The 20,174-nt window shown below is 56.5% G+C and overlaps 4 protein-coding genes across 5 annotated transcripts in view; 1 reads left to right on the top strand and 3 right to left on the bottom strand.

The window, feature by feature from the left end:
* Positions 1–366: 366 nt before the first annotated feature.
* On the bottom strand, positions 367–7,054 carry CCDC30 (coiled-coil domain containing 30). Its single transcript, XM_087915136.1, has 17 exons — positions 6,700–7,054; positions 6,221–6,520; positions 5,927–6,049; positions 5,635–5,798; positions 5,217–5,357; positions 4,626–4,813; positions 3,635–3,836; positions 3,391–3,558; positions 3,026–3,274; positions 2,773–2,870; positions 2,431–2,584; positions 2,228–2,349; positions 1,993–2,134; positions 1,699–1,835; positions 1,428–1,542; positions 1,214–1,281; positions 367–701 (listed from the first exon to the last, which is right to left on the bottom strand). The coding sequence occupies exons 1-17, from the start codon at positions 7,052–7,054 to the stop codon at positions 512–514; spliced, it is 2,916 nt and encodes a 971-aa protein (XP_087771262.1). The 3' UTR covers positions 367–511.
* On the bottom strand, positions 7,039–10,330 carry LOC148124438 (uncharacterized). The gene is made up of 3 exons (XM_087914955.1): positions 10,255–10,330; positions 9,210–9,383; positions 7,039–7,338 (listed from the first exon to the last, which is right to left on the bottom strand). Exons 1-3 carry the CDS (start codon positions 10,270–10,272, stop codon positions 7,114–7,116), a joined length of 417 nt encoding a protein of 138 aa, XP_087771081.1. The 5' UTR covers positions 10,273–10,330; the 3' UTR covers positions 7,039–7,113.
* A 750-nt stretch (positions 10,331–11,080) lies between these two features.
* Positions 11,081–14,490, bottom strand: PPCS (phosphopantothenoylcysteine synthetase). Of its 2 annotated transcripts, none has more exons than XM_026720889.2 (3): positions 13,812–14,490; positions 13,040–13,143; positions 11,081–12,592 (listed from the first exon to the last, which is right to left on the bottom strand). In XM_026720889.2, exons 1-3 carry the CDS (start codon positions 14,317–14,319, stop codon positions 12,275–12,277), a joined length of 930 nt encoding a protein of 309 aa, XP_026576674.1. In that variant the 5' UTR covers positions 14,320–14,490; the 3' UTR covers positions 11,081–12,274. The 2 variants fall into 2 exon arrangements, with proteins under 2 accessions (XP_026576674.1, XP_087771080.1); XM_087914954.1 differs by having other exon boundaries at positions 13,639–13,954.
* Positions 14,419–20,174, top strand: part of ZMYND12 (zinc finger MYND-type containing 12) — a 40,136-nt gene continuing 34,380 nt past the window's right edge. Inside the window, exons 1-8 of the mRNA XM_087914953.1 lie at positions 14,419–14,736; positions 15,326–15,467; positions 15,924–16,095; positions 16,634–16,803; positions 17,483–17,608; positions 17,829–17,949; positions 18,036–18,181; positions 18,761–18,900. Of these exons, the coding sequence (XP_087771079.1) occupies positions 14,615–14,736; positions 15,326–15,467; positions 15,924–16,095; positions 16,634–16,803; positions 17,483–17,608; positions 17,829–17,949; positions 18,036–18,181; positions 18,761–18,880 (1,119 nt within the window). The 5' untranslated portion in view covers positions 14,419–14,614 and the 3' untranslated portion in view covers positions 18,881–18,900. The remainder of the gene's footprint in view (positions 14,737–15,325; positions 15,468–15,923; positions 16,096–16,633; positions 16,804–17,482; positions 17,609–17,828; positions 17,950–18,035; positions 18,182–18,760; positions 18,901–20,174) is intronic.

Raw genomic sequence — 20,174 nt, forward strand, 5'->3', positions numbered from 1 at the left:
GCAAAATTTTATTTCCAAATAGTTAAAAAAAGGCGTTGATGGCCACGATTTCCCAATAAGGATTATGCTTTAAGCCTCACTCAAGAACAGATGGGTCTCTGGACATCTTTCTCCCTTCCCTTCTTCCTCCCTCCCTCCCTTTTCTTCCTTCCCACCATCCCACCCTTCCTTCTTTCCCTCCATCCTGCCCTCCTTTCCCTCCCTTCCCTCTTTCCTCCCTCTCCCTTTTCTTCCTTCCCTCCCTCCCTTCCCACTATCCCCTTTTCTTTCCTTCCTCCCTCTCCCTTTCCTTCCTTCCTTCCTTCCATTCCCTCCCTCCCTCCCTTTCAATCCCTCCAGGACACAAACTGGACTCGGGGGCCACAGTTGTAGAAACAAATAATTATTGTTTAAAAAATACTTTTGACATTCCCCGCCCTCCTCCGCCCTTCTTTCTCCCAAGAGGCCCCTCCGTCTCAGGGGCAGCGGGAGAGAAGCCCAGCCGAGGACGGAGAAGAGGCTTCGGGGCCCTTCAGCCAACGGGGTGGCCGGGCTCGTCCTCGCGGAAGTCGGGCAGGTTCCTGGGGACGTCCACGCAGCCGATCCTGGGGGTCTGGAAGGCCAGCGGGGAGAGCAGGGCCTTTTGCCCGGGTTCCGCCGGCTGCCCATCCTTGATGGCTTGGCGGAGTCTGCTGGGGTCCGAGAGCCGGGTGACCGAGAAGCTGAAAGGCAAAGGGGGGGCTTCAGCTTCCTCTCGGCTTCAGAGGCGCTAGGAGCAGCTGTGAAGGGAGGCCCCGAGGCGGTGCCAGCTGCTGCTCTTCGAAGGTGGTAGACTGCTCCTCGATAGGGAGGCTCTGCTTCGCTTGCTGGGTCCCCTTGGAGAGCCGCGGCCCGAGTGACCCTCTTCAGGCCCTCGCAGAGACCCCTCCGTTTGCCCCCACCCAGAGCGCCAGCTCCCCTTCGGCCGCCCTCCGCAAGGATTCACTCTCCCCCATGTCCGACTTTAGGACTCGTCTGCTTTTATTTCTCTGCCTCCCTGCCTCGCGTGGCCCACAGGCAGGAGGAGCCTGCAAAGACAGGGATCTCCAGGGGGAAAGTGGGGCTGGGGTGGGGGGGTCTCAGGAGGGCCGGCGATGCCACCCCGGCTGCTGCGGCTGCGGCTGCAGGGGAAGGGAGCGCCCGGCGTCATCGCTGCCTCCTGCCCCTTCACAGGCCCAGCCGCCTGGGGCTGTACCTGAGGCTGGGGAAGGGCAGGAGCTTCCTCTGCAGTGGGCAGTCGGGGAAGCCGAGGCTCTTCAGCTCCTGGGGAGAGACGAGCGCAGGAGTCAACCAGGCACCCTCGGCCACACCTGCAGTCCCGCCATCCCTCCTCCTGGCTGCACCCCCCCTGCCCCCCCACCCCAGGACCAGCCCCCTGCGCGCGCAGGGGAGGCGGGAGGGAGGCCTACCTCCAGGCTGTGGACGTGGATGGTGCGCAGGGCCCGTTCCAGGATGCCCACCTGCAGGCTCAGCTGGAGGACCCGGTCCTGCAGCTGCCTGTTCTCCCCCTCCAGAAGCTGCACTCTGGGGGGGGACGAGGGGGAAGCTGCTCAGGGTGCCCCCTGCACAAAACTCCCCTCCCTCCCTCCCCTTTTCCTTCCCTCCTGGGCCCCCAGAGGAGAGGCCCCCACCCCCGGGTCCCCCGGAGGAAGGAGGGAGGGAGGGGGGGGCCTCTCCCACCTGCTCTGGAGGGTGCAGAGGGCCTGGCCACGGCTCTGCTTGGCCTCCTCCAGGCTGTGCAGCTGCTCCAGGCTCTTCCGCTTCTCTCGCAGGAGGCTCTCGTTCTCGCTCGTCACCCGCTGGATCAGCAGCTGGTCCTGGGTGCAAAAGCCGGCACCCCCAATTGGCTCGTCAGGCCGCCCTGCTGAGAGGGGCTCCCCCGGGGGGGGGTTGAGGCTGGGGGGGCTCCGGCAGGTGAGGCTCAAGGCAGCCCACCTGGGCTGGGGGGGTCCCTCCAGGAGGGGCCGGCTCTACCTTTTCGGCCTGGCTCTTGCACAGCCGGACCTCGTTCTCCAGGTGCCGGATGCGAGAGTCACGCAGCTTCACCTCACCGAGCAGCCTCTCCTTCACCTGCCGCAGCTGGACTTTGTGCCGCAGGCGCCGCTCGCTCTGTTTCCTGGGTGTGGGTGTGGGGGGGACTTAGGGGCTCGGCCCTGGGGGAGCAGCCCAGTCCCCAGCCCCACCCCCCCCCGGGCAAGCGGAGGCTCACCTGAGGGAGAGGTCCACCTGCCTCAGGACCTGCCTCTGCTCCTCGCACAGGGCCTCCTTCTCCCGCTGCAGGGCGGAGAGCTGCTCCGAGAGCCTCTGGCTCTGGCCCTGGCAGTGCAGCTGCTGCGGGGAGAGGGCGGGGGACGGGGGCTCAGCCGGGGTTCCGGGGGAGGGGGCCTCCCTCCGCCTGCCAGGGCCACCGACGACCTTGGCGAGGACCCTCCTCTCCTCCTCCAGGGCCTGCAGCTTCCCCTCCTGCTGCTGGACCTGGGCCTGCCGGTCAGCCAAGGCCCGGAGCAGCTGGGCCTCCTTCTCCCGCCAGAGCCTCCGCTGCTGCTCCTCCCGCTCCAGGAGCTCCCTGCAAGGGTTGGGGGGGGGGGCCTCTAGTAAGGGGAAGCACCCGGACCACAGCTCCCTTCCTTCCTTCCCTCCATCGGGGTCTCCCTCCTCCCACCCTCCGGCCCCTCTCTCGGCTCCTTTCCCAGCTGCACCCCAAAGCCTACCCCCAAAAGGAACCCCGGCTGAGGGGGGGGCTGCTCCTCCTACCGCATCTTCTGCTCCTCCTCCAGCTCCCTCCTGCCCAGGGCGGCCTGGGGCTCCGAGAGCTGCCGGCTCTCCTGCAGCCTCCGCTCCAACTCCTCCACCTGGGAAGGGCCGAAGCAGGGACTTTAGGGGAGAGGCCCCTCTCCAGCCCCCCCAAACACACCCCCGTTGCCTGCTCTCCTTTTGCAGCGGTGCGGGCCCCTGTTGAGGAGGAGGAGGGGGAACCTCCTGGCGGTGCAGGGGATCCTCGACTTACGACCGTCCGTTGAAAGACCGGGGCGCTGGGGCCACTGACCCTTTTCTCGGCCTGGGCAGCCCGCTGGCTCTCCTGGGTCAGCTGCTCCCGCAGGCGGCTCTGCTGCTTGGCGGCCTGGGACAGCTGGAGCAGCTGCAGCTCGAGTTCCTTGGCCTGCTGCTGGCTGAGCTCCCCCCGCGAGGCCAGCGCCCCACAGGCCCTGGAGGCCTCCCGCAGCTTCCCCTGGGCCTGCCTCAGCTCGGCCTGCACCTGGGGAGGGAGGGAGGGAGGGAGCGCAGGCCCTTCAGCCGGGGAGCCCCCCACCCGTCCCCAACCCCGACTGGACCCTGGGACCACAGGGACCCCCCCCGGGTGCCCCCACCCACCTTCAGGTTTTCCTGCTGCAGCTGCAGATTCTGGAGCCTGAGTTCCAGAGTCCTCTCCTGCTCCAGCCTCAGCTGCTTCTTGGTGGAGATCGGGGCCTGTCGGGGGGCCCAAAGCAGCCCCGGGGCCTCTTCCTGCGGCGGCTGCGGGGCTCCTTTCTGGGGGGGTCCCTGCGTGCAGAGGGGAGGTGATGAGGAAAGGGTGGGGTGCTCCCCCTCTCCCTACGGGGTGGCCCCCCTTCCACACCTGCTCCGTGTCCCCACCGGCGCTTCCCAGGGCGGGGCGGGGCGGGGAGGGCGGGGCCGCAGCTCCGCGCCTCTCTCGGTGGGCGCTCAGCTGACGCTGCACGGCCAGGATCTCCCCCTCCCGGAAGGGTCCCTCCTCTCGCTGCTGGGCTTGGACCGGCTTCTCCAGCTCTGCCATCCTGCTGGCTTCGGAGAAAGGGAGGCTGTGGGTCAGAGGGCAGGGGGAGAAAGGGGACTTTGCGGGCAGAGAAAGGGGGAGAGGTGCTACATCCCCCTCCCACCCCCCGAAACCCAGGCTCTCCTCCCACCCCGCACCCCAGTGAGCCCGAGCTCTTGGAGCAGCCCATGCCTGGATCCTGGTTCCGGGGGTCTCTTCCGTGAGGGTGGAAGAAGAGGGGTGCCTGTTTGGGGTGAGTGGCGCCTCCTGGACCCTCCAGGACAGAGACGATGTCAGCGGGTGACATCAGAAAGGGGCAGGGTCCCCCTCCCCACCTCACACTTCAGAAGCTCACAGAAAGAGGACAGGGGGGCCTTAGTTGCCCTCGGAGACCCCCCAGCCCTGCTCCCCCTGACCCCCGGCAGCTGTGCCTGGGGGTCTTCCTTCCTTCTCCCTCCGATCCCCGCTTCCCTCCGTCCTTGTCGTGCCTTTCAGACTCTGCGCACAGGTAAGATCAGGCCACGCTCCGATATCTGACATCGGGGAGGCTTTTCGGGTACGGGGCAGATAAAAAACTCTGATAAAAGTTCTATTTTTAACGCTTGAGCCAAACAGGGGTGAATGAATGAAGTTCCTAAGGCTTGTGGACTTCAACTCCCAGAATTCCCCAGCCGGCCGGTCCCCAAGTCTTAAAAGTTGCCCAGGTCCTGAGACCTGGACGTTTATTTCCTTCGATTTCGCTCTTGGAATCTTCATGGCAAACATCCATCCGTTCCTTTTAAAGTCCTCCAAGGTCCCAATCTAAAAAGAACTGGCTGTCGAGGGCCCAAATTACCACACTGGCTGTCCATCTGCTCCCTGGTCCGGCATCTGATCTTCTTCCCACATCTTCACCCTGGCTGGAAATTCGGGGCAGGAGAGTCTGCTTGCCAAAACTCCCCCGTCCTCCTCCTCCTCCTCCTCCTCCCTCTCTCTCAGGAGACGCTGGTTCAGGCGCTCGCACTCGTGGGACAGCTCCAAGACCTGTGGGTTTCATTTTTAGGGGGTGGATTAAACTAATTAAATAAATGTATTTCATAAATAAGTCATTAATAATCCATTAAGTTAATAATTCTTTAAATACATTTATTTATTAAATGTATTAAATTTAGATTTAAGCAAACATAGAGCCTACTTTACGACTTAAAGCCTTTCACTTAGTGACCATTTGAAGTTACAACAGCACTGAAAAAAGGGACACGGCCGTTTCCCGCATAGCCGCTGCAGCAACACGATCAACATCCAGGCTCTTGGCAACAGACTCATACTTACGACGGCCACAAGTGTCCTGGGGTGTGTGGGTGTGTGTCAGGCGATGCCCTCCTGCGACCGCCTGGCCAGCAGAGTCAGGGGAGGCCAGCCTAACCGAACAGCCGCGTCCGCTCACCTTGGCCTCAAGCCGCCCGTTCTCCTGCAGCAGCTTCTCGTGAGCCAGGCGCAGAGACCCCCGCTCTTCTGTGGCCCCCTGCAGCACCTGCAGCTCCCCGTAGAGACGGAGAAGCTCAGCCTTGGAGCTGCGCAGCTCCTGCTGGTTCCAGGGGGGATGGGGAACATGGAACGGGAAGGGAGTCATTCGGACACAACAGGGATTAGTGAGGAACAGCCCCCCCCCTCCCCCCCCCAGCACCTGCAGTGGTGGAGCCCAGCTGGGTCCTGAAACGTCGGCAAGAAAGCGGCCAGGCTCAGAGACCCCCGCGGCCCCCTCAAGGACCCCTCCCTTCAGGTCAGCCCACCCGGGGCTCCCCTCCAAGAGCTGCGGGGAGGATCCACACGGGAGGCGTCCATTGGGGAGCGATGTGACCCACGTGCTTAAAGCTGCCTCCCAGGTCGCTGGCTGCCTCTCTGCTGGCTGACAAGCCCCCCGGAGGGGCCCATCTCTCTGCCTCTGGAAAGCAAAGCCGGTCGTGCAGCAGCAGTCTATCTGTCGGCAGGTTCTGCTCTCTGGCCTTCCACAGCTCGGACGCAGCAGCTAGAGGGAATCAGGAGGTCGCTTGGGGAGGCCGGGCTCAGTCTGGGGCCTCTCAGCCTCCTCGCCAGCTTGAAGCGGTGAGGATTCCGCCCCCCATGTTCCCCTGCCAGCCGGGCCTCTCTGCTTACTGCCGGAATCAGGGTCCAGGGCCGAGAAGGGTTCTCTGGGGAGTGAAGGTCTTGCCAAGGGCTCAACAGGCTGCTCGCCCCTCTCTTCCTCCTTGCCCAGCGATCCTGGCCAGTTCTCCGCTCCTGGCCAAAGAGATTTCAGAGCTCCCCCACTGATGAGGGAAGGGTGGGGAATTGCAGACCTGGCCCGGCCCATTGGGAGGCTTCAGCTCCCAGAATTCCCCAGCCCAGTCGCCTTCCAAGGAAACGAGAAAGCCGTGAGTGAAAAAGGGAGGAAGCCCAAGAGAGACCTACCAACCGGGCCACGCAGGTTCCCTCGCTCTCCCTCTGCCACGTCCAGATCCTCCTCCAGCGCTGGGATCCCATCTTGGGCGCTCCGAAGCCTCCCTGGGGCTCCATCCAAGCCTCGCGTGGCCTCTTCCCAGACCGGATCAGGGCCTTTTCCTTTCCCATTTTTCTCACCATTTCTTTTCTTTTCCCCTTTGCTCACCGTCCCTTCGATGTGGTGCAGGGATTGCTGTAGCTGGTGAAATTCCTCCTTTGTCCTCGGGTGAAAGAGATGCCATTCATCCTTCAGGGAAAAGCAAAAGAGACTTTAAAGAAAAAAAAAGAGGTTCTGGTGACTCTGGAATTCTGTGAGAAGACCAGCAAGTGGCCCGACTGGAGACCCGAACTCTCCCCCAGTGCAACGAACAAGGACAGGGATTCAGTTCACGTAAAGCTCTCCCTCCTCTTGGTGCACCCCCCCGCCCCCCCCCCCAAACAGAAAAGACCTGCACTTGTAGGGAAGCCCCGCAGGGTCTCCCCAGGCGGCGGGGGGGCTCCCAGCTCCTGCTCCAGAGCCTCCATCCGCTCCAGCAAAGAGCTTCTCTCTACCAGCAAGTAGGCCACCTGCTCGCTGGGGCTGCTGTGGACGATGCCGGCCAAGCCCTCCAGCGCCAGCAACTCGGCCACCTCCTTATGCTGGGACTCTGGGGAGAAACACAAGGTAGACCCCTGCCTTAGCACCGGGCCAGGGCACAGGCTCCTCTCTTGCCCTTCCCTCTTCAGAGGAGGGGAAATTGTATGCCACTTTCTGCCCCTAAAGGAAAAGCAGTGGAGAAAGGAGGAAGGGTCCGGTCTAGCCATGCCTGCGAGGAAGCCTGCCCTGTGACCTCACCACCCCAACTCTTCCTTGTGCACTTGCACTACAGTACGGTCTGCGGGAATGGGAAGGGTGAAAGGTTGTGTCTCTTGCAAGGAAGTTCCCCTCCGGCCAGGAAAATTCTGGAAAGTGGCCGAGGGCAGGTACCGTGCTCCAGCTGCATCTGGGTGAACTTCGTCCTCAGCTCTTCGTTTTCCCGCTCGTATTCTGCCGCCAGAGCATCCCGCGCCTCTGTCAAGGCCCGGACGTGATCAACGTAATTCTGCACCTGAAGAGGAGGAGGAGGAGGAGGAGGGTCCAGAGACAGAGTTTGGCTGCTTTATCAGCTGACCAAAGGGCTCATCTCCCAGCCTCCTTGCCAGCGTTAAGGCACCGCCTGGCAACCTTGGCAGTTTGCAGGTGGGTGGACTTCGACTCCTAGAATTCCCCAGCCACAGTAAAACCCAACTTTCCAGATCCTGATGGTCACCAGATGGCACTCTGGCTCTGCTCAAGGACCTCTGCCACCCCCACCCCCCCACACCCCCTTTGGTTCTTCCTCCACAGATCAGAAATCTGCATAACCAGAAATTCAAGCCTCCTCCCTCCCTCCCTCCCTCCCCAGGACTCATTGGTTGGTCCCAGAGTCCCAGAGTGGGGGGGGGGGGGCTGTTTGCAGATTTCATTGTCCAAATGACAGCACCTGACACCAGCGGGGGATCAGGGCCAAAGCAGAGTGACGCAACTCACCTTCCCAGGTTCACAGCCCCGAAGACAAACATTGGCAACCGACCAAGAGACTCACACCGCAGGCAGCCTCTCTTTCCAGCCTTTCGCCTGGGAGCAGGCCACCCGCCCCTCAATTCCACTCGGATCCTTCTCCCCTTTCGTTGACCCAAAGTCCAAGAACAATCAAACTGGACCCCGAAACTGTCAAGCAGGACGGAGGCAGCTGGTGTGCCTGCCCTTCCTTCTCAGCGGGAGGGAAAGGGAGCTTTTGCAAAGCGGGGGGTGGGCGGCGGTGGGCTGCCAGCAAGGTGGCAAGGGCTGGTTTCCCCCCCCTGTCAAGATGACGACAGCCGGGAAAGGAAATGGATCATCGGCCGAGCCAGGGAAGCGATGCTTGGCGTGGCCTGCAAGGAACCTGGGGCTCTTATTGTCTTCAGTCGCCGCTTTGAAGGCTGCCGAGGGGGAAGAAACCCACCCAGAGCTCTTCCCTGCCCCCAGATCAGACGGGCTCGAGGAGGCAGGAAGCGCCGCTCTGTGGATGCCGTGTCCTTCAAGGGGCTCTGCACAGGAAGGTCCCCTGCGGGCATCTGACACTGAACACTTCATACCCGAGACGCTAAAAGGCCAGGAAAGGCCTCAAGAATGTGCTCTCTTGGGTCCAAGAAAAGCAGGATGTATGACAACAAAGACACCGCCGGGTTTGGTCGGTCTCTGGAGAGGCTTCAAGGGCAACCGGAGACCAGGCCGAGAGGCCGAACTGGGGCATCGGCCACTCCCAATGGCCTGACGCCTGACCACGGCTGACCCCTTGCCAGCTTCTCCAACTATCAGGCCATGGGAGGACTTGACTCCAGAAGTGGTGGGCGCTCCATCACTCAGGCTGTCAGGAAAAGGCTGGGCAGCCTTTTGTCTAAAACTGGTATAAGGGGATTGGACTAGATGACCTCCAAGGTCCCTTCCAACTCTGTTATTCTGTTCTAATTACATGCCAGTTCCCCAAAAGTCCACTTCAGCAGAGGTGAAGCCAAAAGTCTGAGTTAGAAGCTAAACGTTCACTCCGGTTAAACTTGAAGGTGGCTTGAAAGGATTCACAGCTGGTTTTCACTTAGCAACTGCTTCATACAGCGGCCATTCAGTTACCAGGATGTTGTTACCAGGCGCCGGCGTGAAAAAATAAGGGGACGACTAACCACCCTGTGACTAATTTAACTGCAGCGATTCACTTAACAACGGCAGCAAGAAAGGTTATAAACGGGGAAAAACTCATTTAACACTTCCTCACTTAATGGAAATTCTGGGCACAAGGGTGGCTGTAAGTTGAGGACCACCTGTAGTGGGGCACCTACTAATGAACCGCACGCCTTTCAGGAGAGCCACTGGGCATGTTCCCAGGTTCCCTCCCATGGCTGGAAACAAGGGACCCCCCATCACCTCTCTCATCTCTTCCTCCAGCTGCTGACGGAGCAACGCCCCAGAGGCGGAATGCAGGTCCTCCGGGCCACGCAGAAACCAGGGCCACGCGTGGGCTAGCTGGGTCTCCGAGGGGGCGGTGGTGGCGGTGGTGGTGGCAGCAGCGTCTCCTCCTCCTTCGGCCTCCCCCAGCTGCTGGAAGAGAGAAAAGCACCAGAAGCCCAAGTCAGTCCCCTCCCTCAAGGAGGCCGGCATGGCTGTACAGCCGGGCAACCAGCCTTGGCATCCACATGGCTTGGACCAGCTCTGGCTTGGCACTCCGGAAGCAACCACAGAAATCGGATCTAAGGAAATTCTAAGCAAACAGATCCCAATCGTCCCCAGCCAGCACTGTCCAAGGCTGGGGAGCATGGAGGTTGGAATCCAATGCATTGAGAACTCCATCCACCTGCATATTCATGCATTAGTACTATGTAAAGACTAGAGTATATGGCTTTGTTCGGGGATTTTATAATTTTATAATTTGGCTTTGTTCCGGTATATATAAAAATACATATACATATAAATATACATAGTATATATAACGCACGCATACAGACAGACCCATGGAGAGAGGTTTTCATTTTATTTACTTAGCCATCCCACTTGCAAAGGGATATCAGTGGCTTATAAATTTAAATAATGTTTGCATGCCTTGCAAATTTTTGCCTTTTAATTTAGCTCTTCCGGGGTCCAGTGTGTGTGTGTGTGTGTGTGTGTGTGTGTGTGTGTAAAAAGCACACATACATTTATGCATAAACATAGAAGGAACCTACGCGCCCGTTATATCCTTGCCCAGTTTTGCAAGGTGGAAGTCCATATAACTGGAATAAAATCAGCCAATAAATATTTATAGCCGTATTTTGGTGGGGGGGGGGGAACCCGGTGGCGAGTACGTTCTTCAACCGCAGCGCCTTGAGTGGAGCCTCCCCGGGCAGGAGCAGTCTACCCTCCCCTGCGCCCTCCGCTTCCAGCCTGGCTGAATCTCGGCGCCCGCCGCCCCTCCTGGCCCCCCAGGCTGACTCACCGGCCGGCCTCCCTCCATGAGGGCGGCGCGGCATAGGCCGGACCGGGCGGGAGCGCAGCCCACAGAGAAGGCCGTGAAACCATGGCAACGCGCGGTCCAGGCGTGAGGAGACGCTGTCAAGGAGCCCTGGCAACTGGCCACGCCCCCTTAAAGAAACCGCTCCCCATTTCTTTCGCACTGAGCCCACCAGGGGATCTAGCAAATTGTGGGGGGAGGGGTTTGCCTCCAAATGAGGAAGGGGACGCTCTTCTCCTGCAGGTAGCCCACCCTGCCATGACCCACACATGAAAATGGAGGGAGACAGAAGCTTTGAAACCTGGTTTATAAATGCGGTACAAGGAATGTCTGAACGCATACATGGGAGAAAGCAACCGGTGCAATCCTTGTCTTAAGGAGGCAAGCCAGGTTCAGGCTCCAGCATCATCCCAGGGATGTCCCACTGTGCTAGAATGCTCTTCAGCAGGGCTTCTTAATCGTGGCCACTTTTAAGTATGTGTGGATTTCAACTCCCAGAATTCCCCAGCAAGCATGCTGGGAATTGAAGTCCACACATCTCAAAGCAACCCCAGTTGAGAAAATGATGTTCTACTGATAATTTCTCCCCGAGAAAGAAGCAACAAGAGCCAGCGACAGCCCCTGTGTATTATAAGTGAACTCAGAGCCCATCTGAATAGCACTGCACTAAGAAAACCAGCTGGTTTAACCGTGGTTTACAAAACACGCCCTGAATATAGGGCACACACGTCAAAACCCCCACATTTTGCCTGGCGCGTGCGAAGCCAAAGACACACAAGGCAAGCTAGAACAAGGCATAAAATTTCTTAAGTTTAGTTTCTGAATTTTTTTATTATTATTCTGAATATTGTCTTCCTTTTTCACAGCCTTCCTTAAGTATCACAATTCTTTTTCCGGTCAATTTTAAGACACAATCCAAGAAGCCTGACAGTTATAGACAGTTTGCAGATGCTGGGCGACCAATTGTACCGTTGGGTCCTTGCAACAAATGAACCGTCACATGGCTTAGTTAACCTGGGGTGGGCCATGAAAGCACAGCCGTTTCAAGCAAGGCAGAACTGAGCAGGTACAGGAAATCTTTGACTCACGACAAGCAGTAGCAGAAATTCCGTCAGTAAGCAGTGCAATCTCTGAGTTGCGCCTGATTTTATGACCATTTTTTGCTTTGGTCATTAAGCAAATCAGCCCCCCAATTGATTTTGATTAGCAAAAGCTCCCTGGGAAAGTCGCAACTGGTGATCACGTGACCTTAGGATGTTGGTTGCCAAGCAAGCACATTTTCATCCGGTAACCATGGGGATGCTGCAGCAGTTTGTAAGTGCAAGGACCAGCTGTCAGTCACGTTTTTTAGCATTGTCATATCTTTGAACAGCCATTAAACAAATGGCCGTAAGTTGAGGACTACATGTATAAAATTCATACTTCCTAAAGCATCAAAGTAGAAGATGGAAGATTTTAGCCATTTGACTTTTTTTTCTTGCAGGAGAACAGGAAAACATTAACTTCAGAGAAGGTCAGATGGAGACATTTTGGAAGAAAAAGACATTAGAACGTTACTGGTCCCCCAAACTCCAATGGATCTAGAAGCTCTTATTTTGTGTAAACTGGCTTAAATTCCAGGTGGAATGAGATTCAGAAATTGACTAGAAACCTTTTCAATTTTTCCTGAGTGATTTTTACCAAGGCAGCAGGAAAAAAAAATCAGAGAGGTTGCTGTCTGACCCATCTCCAAAACGCCAACCCCAATCCCGCACTAGAGCGAGTCGTGGCTTGGAATGTTCCAGTCCTTTAAACTTTCCCACCAATGAGCAGCAAACGGGCCTGGAGATGTGCAAAGAAACCAGGAAGCTGTGTCAGATTCCGCCTCCTGGACCCCAGTTAAGAGATCTCTGTTAACAGGAAATAGAAGCTTTCCAGTGTCACCAGTTTCACCGTCACCAGTTCCTATCGGCTCTTGAATTTATAGCTGAGAATTCAGAAAAAATCACATTTATCCACCAGGGAATCATTTTTCCATAAAGGCTCTGTGCTGGGATACTAGGTGGCCTACAATCTTGTCCTCAATCTCTACGCCTTGGGCGATTTCCTCCTCTGAGATGGACAACGGGGTTTCTGACTCCTTAGTGACCACGATCACTGTGGTTCTTCGCGAGTCCAGGGTGTTGGCAACGACCACCTGATGGTTGTATTTGGCCAGGGCCTGCCTGGCTTTCTCAACCAGGATCAAAGGATCAGTTTCCAACTTGAAGGAGATCACAAATGCCTCAGGGGCCCATTCCTTAACCAGCGGAGACAGCATTTTGGGTACCATCTTCATGGTTATCTGCAACAAGGGAAGCAGAGAGAATTTAGCAAAAGGCAGGCACATTTTCAATCCAGAGAAGAAATAGCAACAATTGCTACTCATGGCACTCTAATGAGTTTCTTCTCCAAAGCGCCAGAAGGCAGGACAATAAACAACAGATGGAAACTAATCAAATAGAGAAGAAACCTAGAACTTCAGGAACAATTTTGTGGCAGTGAGGACAGTGGAAGTTCTGGTCTTCAGACACTGTGGGTGCTCCAAGAAACTGGAGGTTTCTAAGAGGAGACTGGACAGTCATTTGCCTGAAATGGTAAAGAGCAGAGCGCTGGACTAGAAGACCCCAAAGCTCCCACCCAACTCTGTTATTGTTGTCACCTTTGGCCCCTTTCCAGCTCTCTCTGTCTCTCCGAATTCTCCCACTTTTCTATCTCACAGCTGCCATCCTTATGAAAGGGCATCTCTTACCTGGAGGGGCCCATCGGAAGACTGGATTTTATGTTCAGGCATCTCTGAAGGGGGGATATAGAAATCTGACACAGCTGCTGCCAGGTAGAACATGGCGCTGGAACCTGATGGAGCAGAGTGTGAAAAACACGGGGATGAAAGGAAATCCAGCTGCTCCATCCTTCCAAAATAAAACCGTAAAAGCTACATTGTCTGCTGACAATTCTACACTTTAATAACTATACAACCTTGAACTGATATGGCAAGCCATTATTATGCTACCAAGGAAAAGATTGACTCAAGCTGGCAAAACATATGTAATGCTCCTTCTTCTTCCCATTTTCCCAGAAAAAGACTATGAGGTAGGTTAGGCTGAGAAAGAGGGACTGGCCCAAAGTTGTTCAGTGCCTGAGAGAGACCTAGCATTCCCAGGTTCCTGGGCACCTTGACCAACTGTAGTATTTCCATGTATTGTATTTACTCTTACTGTAATAGTGTTTACATGCATTGAATTGGCTCTATTTCCAGCTACTGTACTTCAGTTCCTGTCTTAGCTTGTTTGCATGTAGTGTTTGCATGGATTGTTTTAGATATATTTGCATTTAAGGTATTGAACTTACTTTTTCACTTAGTTTTTGCATGGATTGCATCAGCTGCACTTGCAACTATTCTAATAACAAATGTTTGTATGCGCCGGCGTGTTTTGGCATGCCTGGCTTGCATTGCCGTCCTGCCTTTCATGTAAAGGCCTTTGCACGTCTCCCTCCCTCCCAGGCCTCCAGCGGGGCCTCACCGAGCGGGGCGAGGGCGCGGGCGGCGGCGCGCAGCAGGGCCAGATATTCGGCCAGCCCGGCGAACTCCAGGGCCAGGAAGGCGCCGTCGTCCCGGGCCCGGCCGTAGGCGCGCAGGGCAGGCAGGAGGGCAGGGAGCGCTCCCTCGCGCACGCGCACCGCCCCGTCCTCCTCGTGCACGCGCAGCAGGTCCAGCAGGGCCGAGCCGGGCGGCGGCAGGGCGCGCGCCCAGGGAAAGGCCGAGCGCGTCCGGTGGAGGAAGCAGACCCCGTAGCCGGCCGCCGCCAAGCGCTCCGCCGAGGCCGCCCCGCGCCGCCCGCTGCTGAAGTTCTCCAGGAAGCGGACCGCGCGGGCCTCCAGCGGCACCTGCGTCCCGCCGGACGTCACCAGCGCCACACGACGGCCGCCAGCCCGCTGCGCCTCCGCCCAGGCCCGGACGCGACGCTCCGCCTCGGCCGTCGCCGCCGCCTCCCGCTCCCAGGACGCCGCCATCGTCCCCGCAGCCGCCATTGCTGTCGACTCGGCCAGAAGCCCCTCCTCCCGCGCCTGCGTGCAACTATCGTTCCGGGAACTAGTCAGAGCGCCTTTCCGGGAAGCAACCGGAACTTTCTCGCCGAGCGCTTCATGGCACGACGGCTGCTACTTGTTGCGCCTGTGCGCCACGCCCGTCACAATCAGAGCGCTATTCCGGAAATCCTAAGCGGATATGGCGTATAAGATGGACATTTTTCGAGCATGATGGCGGTCGCCGGAAGCCCCGCCCCTCCCTTGGCAACGGCAGCCCTAGCAACGGCGGCGGGAGAAGATGGCCATGCAGACGGAGTGGCTGGTGCCTCTGGCTCAGCCCCGGCAGAAGAAGCGGCGCTGTGAGCTCTGCCTCGGTCCCGCCACCGTCCGCTGCGCCGCCTGCTTGGTCACCTACTACTGGTGAGTGGCCGGCAGGCGGGGCTCCGTCCGGGGAAGAGCCCGGGTGGGTTGCAGCCGTTGCAACGGACTGTTTGCTGCTGTAATTCTCCGCTCCAAGTGCGGGCCTTCAATACTCAGCCAAAGATTTAGCTGTAAAGTAGGTCAGAAGAATGTTAACAGGTGAAAAACTATGTAAAATAGACTTTATACAACAAGAACAACCACAACGATAACGATAACGATAACAATAACAATAACAATAATAATAATAATAATAATAATAATATATGCAGGGAAAGAGCCCAAAAGTACATGGTCCTCAACATATGCCCAAAATTTCCATGGCTGAGACGGTTGCTAAGTGAATCCCCCCTCTCCCCAGTTCGCGATGTTTCTCCACAGGATCTTTCAGCCAGTCGCTCTTTTCAGTGCCGCTGCCACTTCTTAAGCCCAGCACCCATTCAACGCATTCCTACTTGCGTTTTCGTCTTCTTACCTGGCAATATGGGCAGTCCTGGACTTACGGCCGCAGTCGGGACCAAGATTCCTGTTGCTAAGCAAGGCGGACATTATTTTAACCCCTCTTCTCCCCCCGCTTGCCTTTCGCCAGCGACGTGGACCACCAGAACGCCGACTGGGTCAGCGTCCACACCAAGATCTGCCAGCTGCTCATCCCGCTGCGGGCGGCTCCCCCCTTCTACACCTCGGAGAAGGAGCGGAAACTCGGGGAGGAGCAGAGGCGGAACCGAGAGGTAGGCCAGGCGGTCCTCGACCTACAACCACTGGGGAGAGCAGAATTTGCTAAGCAAGGCAGTTCTTAAATGAGCTTTGGCCCATTTTACAACCTTTCTTGTTGCAGCTGTTAATTTAGTAACACGGTTGTGAAGTCCCTGACTTCCCCATTGACTTTGCTTGTCAAAAGGTCACAAAAAGAGGACCATGTGACACACACCCCCCCCCCGGGACACTGTGACCCTCATAAATGCAAGTCAGTCGCCAGGCGCCTGAATTTTGATTATGGGACCACAGGGATGCTTGCAAGGTGTCGAGGGTGAAGAATGGTCCCTTTTTTAAGGGCTGTTGTAACTTCCAAATGGTCACTAAACAAATGGCTGTAAGTCGAGGACCACATGTACCACGCCTCTTTCCTCAAAACCTACTAGAAGAAAATAACAACAATCGACCCCCACCCCACCCCACCCCCACAGATATTCCTGGCTGAAGTGACTTACGAGACGGCCCAGAATTTTCTCATCAAGGGCCACTATGAAGATGCCATCCCAGCCGCCCTGCACTCCCTGAAATTCAGCATCAGCATCTATGGCCCCAGTGCGGTGGAGCTGGTTCCCGCCTACATCCTCTTAGCCGAGACCAGCTTGGGTGAGTTCCAGGGTGGGGGGGGGAGAGAGGGATTAGGGGAGGAGGCCTCAACTGTTGTCTGATTGAGAAGTGGGTGCTTGTCTGTCTGTCTTCCTGTCTTGCTATCCTGTCTGTCTGTCTGTCTATCTCCATCTTCTCTATCTATATATCCATCGATCTCTATATCATCCATCACATCATATCGTATCTGTCATATCCACCCCTCTATTAAATTGTTGCCCATCTTATTTAAAAGTGACCTCAAGCTTATGGCCTGATTTGTGATCTTTCCAGCTGGCTCCTGCCGAGCAAAGTCAATGGGGCAAGCTGGATGTGTTTAAGAACCACAGTAAAGATGGTTGTAAAATTGGGTCCGGTCACGTGACGCCTCGCTTTATGAACAACTTCACTGTTCTTTTCTGAACTGAGTCGGGAATAGCGCTCCCAAAGTAGTTTGGATCTGAGCTTTGTGCCTGCAGCAGGCATTCTGTCTCTGCACAGACCAAGATTCCTCGCTGGTTTCCTTTCCTTGCGTGACGTGGCTGTGTTGGTTTTCCAGGCCTGGGTCACTTGTCGCAAGGTGAAGAGTACCTCTCCCAGGGCCAGTGGATCGTCCTCAAGAACACCCACTGCAGCTATGCCATTCAGTCCAAGCTGTATCGCAACCTCGGGCTCCTGCACGCCGCCAAAGGGAACTTCGATGAGTCTTTGTACCACCTGGCCAATGATGTGAGGCTCAGCAGGCAGAGGCACCCGTTGGGGGCCTTTCTCTTTTCCTTGAGAGGGGCGCTTCAGAAGGAGCAGCCACCCCAGGAGGGAGGAGGGGGTCACGGTCTGACCCAGGGGGAGTCGAAAAGGCAGAGTCGTTTCTTGATTAATTAAAACCAGACTCAGAGGGACTGAAATCCTTTCCAGTTATGAAAGCCCTGTGAGGGCCGGGCTGAGTCCCAGGTCAACCACAGAGTGGGTTTGCGTAACACGGAGAGGTTATTGAGAACTTCCTGCCTTCCCAACGTGATTGGAATCAGATGGGAACTTCAGTTTAAGTCCAGGGACTGAACACAATCTGAGAGCAGCCTCCTCAAGGATACTCCTCAGGGAGTATTGAGAGAACGTTTGCAGCTCAGGGTGAACCAGTGGGGCCCTGGGGGCTCTCTTTGCAGATGTTTCAGGGCCCAACTACGTAACTTTATCAGTGCTAGAAGGGAGTGGGGTTTGTGGAGGGGGAGGAGGAGGAGGAGAAGAAAGGCTGCGGGGTCCTTGGATCTCTGAGCTTGGTGGTTTTCTTGCCAATGTTTCACTACAAAACTACCCCCTCCCCCTCCCCAAACCGCCTTTCCCGTCAGCTTCCACCAAGAGGCCTTATTGTGCGTCCCTCTCAACTCCTCCCCAATGGATTCCACCGCAGGTATATTTTGCGTGTTGTGCTTTTGGGACAACGAGCAACGTGGCCGTCTCCGGAGGCTACTTCCACATGGCCAACGTGTTCTCCCACCAGAATAAGATGGACGTTGTGGATTCCTTGTATTGTGAGGTCAGTGCACACACACACACACACACACCCCTCCCCACAGACCCGGCTGGGAGTTTAGATGCAAGTGAGAATGAGTTCTCAGGCAGTAAAAATAGTTAAAAGGTTTAAGGGTTTACCCCACCCTAAAATGTTAGGCTCATGCCACTCAGCCCCCTTGATTAAATTCAAATAACCCTCCTTATTGTTATTATTATTGGAGCTTCCCCGTTTTCCCCCTCAGGTGGTCGATCTCTGGTACGATCACTTCAGCCACTTCGTTGAAATCCAGTACCAAAAACTGATCACTCCCGCAGAGGTGGACCTTCTGTCTGTAGAAGACGGGGTAGAAGAGGACGTACTGGGTAAGGAGCGCCCCCCCCTTCCCCTCCCCCAGAGTCCCTCACACCCTTCCCCACAGTTGAGACTCTCCCTCCTCTTCCTCCTCCAGACGAGAAGCAGCAGGCCGAAGCGATGCAGATGCTCAACTCCATCTTGCACTTCCGAGAAGCGTCTCTCAGGCCGCAGCCGGAGAAGGAGGCCAAACTGCTGCACGCCTTGGCCATGTTTCATTTCTTGGTCCACAATCTGGCAAAGGTCATTGGAAAAAAAATGCAAGTTTTGCAAAGCTTGAAGGGGGGGGGTGGGGGTGCTGGAAGGCAAAAGTCACAGAAGAGCCCAGGCCAAGAAAATGACAGAATGTTGTAAGGGTCATTGAAGGTCTTCTAGTCCAACTGACCCCCTGCTCAAGCAGGAGACCTCAGGCCGTTCCGGGCAAGTGGCTGCCCGATGTCTCCTTAAAAGCCTCGCCTAGAGCTTCTGGAGGGTAGCAGTTCCCCTGGTTTATTGTCCTCACTATCAGGAAGCTCTGGGGCTTTGGAGGGATGGGTCCACCCCCTCTTCTTCTTCTTCTTCTTCTTCTTCTTCTACTTCAGGGAAGCCCCTCAAATATTGGAAGGCTGCTCTCCGGTCACCCCCGATCCTCCTCCTCCTCTCTAGACAAGGCAGACCAAAGAACACGAGGAACCGTCTTACATCCCCCCTTCCCTAGTCTACACAGAGAAAGGCAGCAAGCACATTGGAACTTGCAAGGGGGGAAAAAACACCCAGCTGTTTGGGTTTAACTTTATTTGCCCTCTTCTTTCTTCTCCCCCTTCTCAACGTGCCTCGTTCCAGGCGGACGAATTTGTGATGAGATTTCTACAAACCACACAGTCCCTGCCCAAACGCGACCCGAACGAATCGCTCTACCACCTGGTCAAACTGATCAAGTCCAAGGAAGAGCAGGCCAAGTAGCTCTTTCCAACTCCCTCAAGGTAAGCAGCCACCAGCCGCCGCTCATCTCGGGCCTCCTTTTGCCAGCCGTCTTTCCGGTTCCAACGAAAAGGGTCTGTCTGACGTCTCTGTGGGATGACAATGGTTGGGGGACTCTTGCACAACCCTCCTGGGAGGCAAGATCCGGGTGACCTGCAAGGGAGCAGGGACAGGGAGCCGTGAAAGGGTGGAAAGGACACTTGTCCCTTCTCCACCCTCGGGGCCGTGGCAGCGTCCCCAGGGTCACGTGATCAACGTCCAGGGAGAGGCCAGATTCACTTAAGAGCCATGTGGATCCCTTAACCAAAGTGGCAAGAAGAGTCGTGAAATGGGACAAAACTCACTTAGCAAATGTTTCATAAATCGTGGGCTCCATTGGGGTTGTAAGCCGAGGGACCACCTGTATGTCCCAAGGGGTGGCCAGCAGGTGCTTGGTTCACACACCCTGCAGAACCCAGGTCTGTTTAGCCAGAGTTGGTTGAAGAGGCACCACTGGCCGTAGTCGCCCCACGCACAGCAAACCATAAACCTCTCTGGGTCTGAACGAAAGGGCCCAATTGTCAAAGCCTGAGAGGTAATGATTATCTTTTTTAATTTCTCTCTCTATGGAGCTCTGTGAAGGAGAATCGGAGCCGCCTTGGGAAGAGGAGAATGTGGGTGGGGGGACGGAAGCCATTTCTGGGGAGAGCCCCTTTGCTATCATCCCAGTGTCAGGACGTTTTCACATTTCTTTTGGTTTGAGGCCGGGATGAGTCCCCAGAGAGCAGCCAAAGGCATGGATGGTCCCATCTAGGAGGCTGTTTCGCACCCTGTGGGAAGGGGGCTGTACACATGCACCATCCAAAGGAAACACCCCCCCATGGACTCTTTGGCTGCAGGAGGTGCCTGCTACTTCTGATTGTTCGTCAAATCCTCGCTTTTATTGTTCGTGTCATTTCAAACTGACCCAGATGAATGTGGTGCCTCTGGCGTTTCTCAGAGGGTGGGATGCAGCTGAAGGGGAGGTGCGGGTGGGCGCAGGCTTTCCGGCCCTGTTGATCAGGGGGAGGGGGCTCTCTCTCGGGGGTATCTCTGGCCTTTCCTTCCATCTGCAGGGGGTGGGGGGGAGGCTAAGACCCAGCAGAGAAGTTTGAGGGAACCAAGTCAAGTCCTTCAGTGGGCAGTTCTCCCCTAACCACCCTCCTCCCGCTGCTGCTGCTACTTAAAAAGAAGTTTAGGAAACCAGCAACCTCTAAAAGCCGGTGTGTGTGTGTGTGTGCGTGTGTGCGTGTGTGTG

The sequence above is a fragment of the Pseudonaja textilis genome, chromosome 18, assembly GCF_049901715.1.
Source record: "Pseudonaja textilis isolate UNSWEBS1 chromosome 18, rPseTex1.2, whole genome shotgun sequence".
Classification (NCBI taxonomy): domain Eukaryota; kingdom Metazoa; phylum Chordata; class Lepidosauria; order Squamata; family Elapidae; genus Pseudonaja; species Pseudonaja textilis.

Coding starts and splice junctions, on each gene's coding strand:
- CCDC30 (XM_087915136.1), bottom strand. CDS start 7,054: ATGGCTAGACCGGACCCTTCCTCCTTTCTCCACTGCTTTTCCTTTAGG. Junction 6,521..6,699: donor GGGCTTCCCTACAAGTGCAG/GTCTTTTCTGTT, acceptor TTTTTCTTTAAA/GTCTCTTTTGCTTTTCCCTG. Junction 5,358..5,634: donor TGGGAGGCAGCTTTAAGCAC/GTGGGTCACATC, acceptor CCCTGGAACCAG/CAGGAGCTGCGCAGCTCCAA.
- LOC148124438 (XM_087914955.1), bottom strand. Junction 7,339..9,209: donor TGGAGGAAGAGATGAGAGAG/GTGATGGGGGGT, acceptor CCTCCTCTTCAG/GTGCAGAATTACGTTGATCA.
- PPCS (XM_026720889.2), bottom strand. CDS start 14,319: ATGGCGGCTGCGGGGACGATGGCGGCGTCCTGGGAGCGGGAGGCGGCG. Junction 13,144..13,811: donor CCGCGCCCTCGCCCCGCTCG/GTGAGGCCCCGC, acceptor CTGCTCCATCAG/GTTCCAGCGCCATGTTCTAC. Junction 12,593..13,039: donor CTTCCGATGGGCCCCTCCAG/GTAAGAGATGCC, acceptor CCCTTGTTGCAG/ATAACCATGAAGATGGTACC.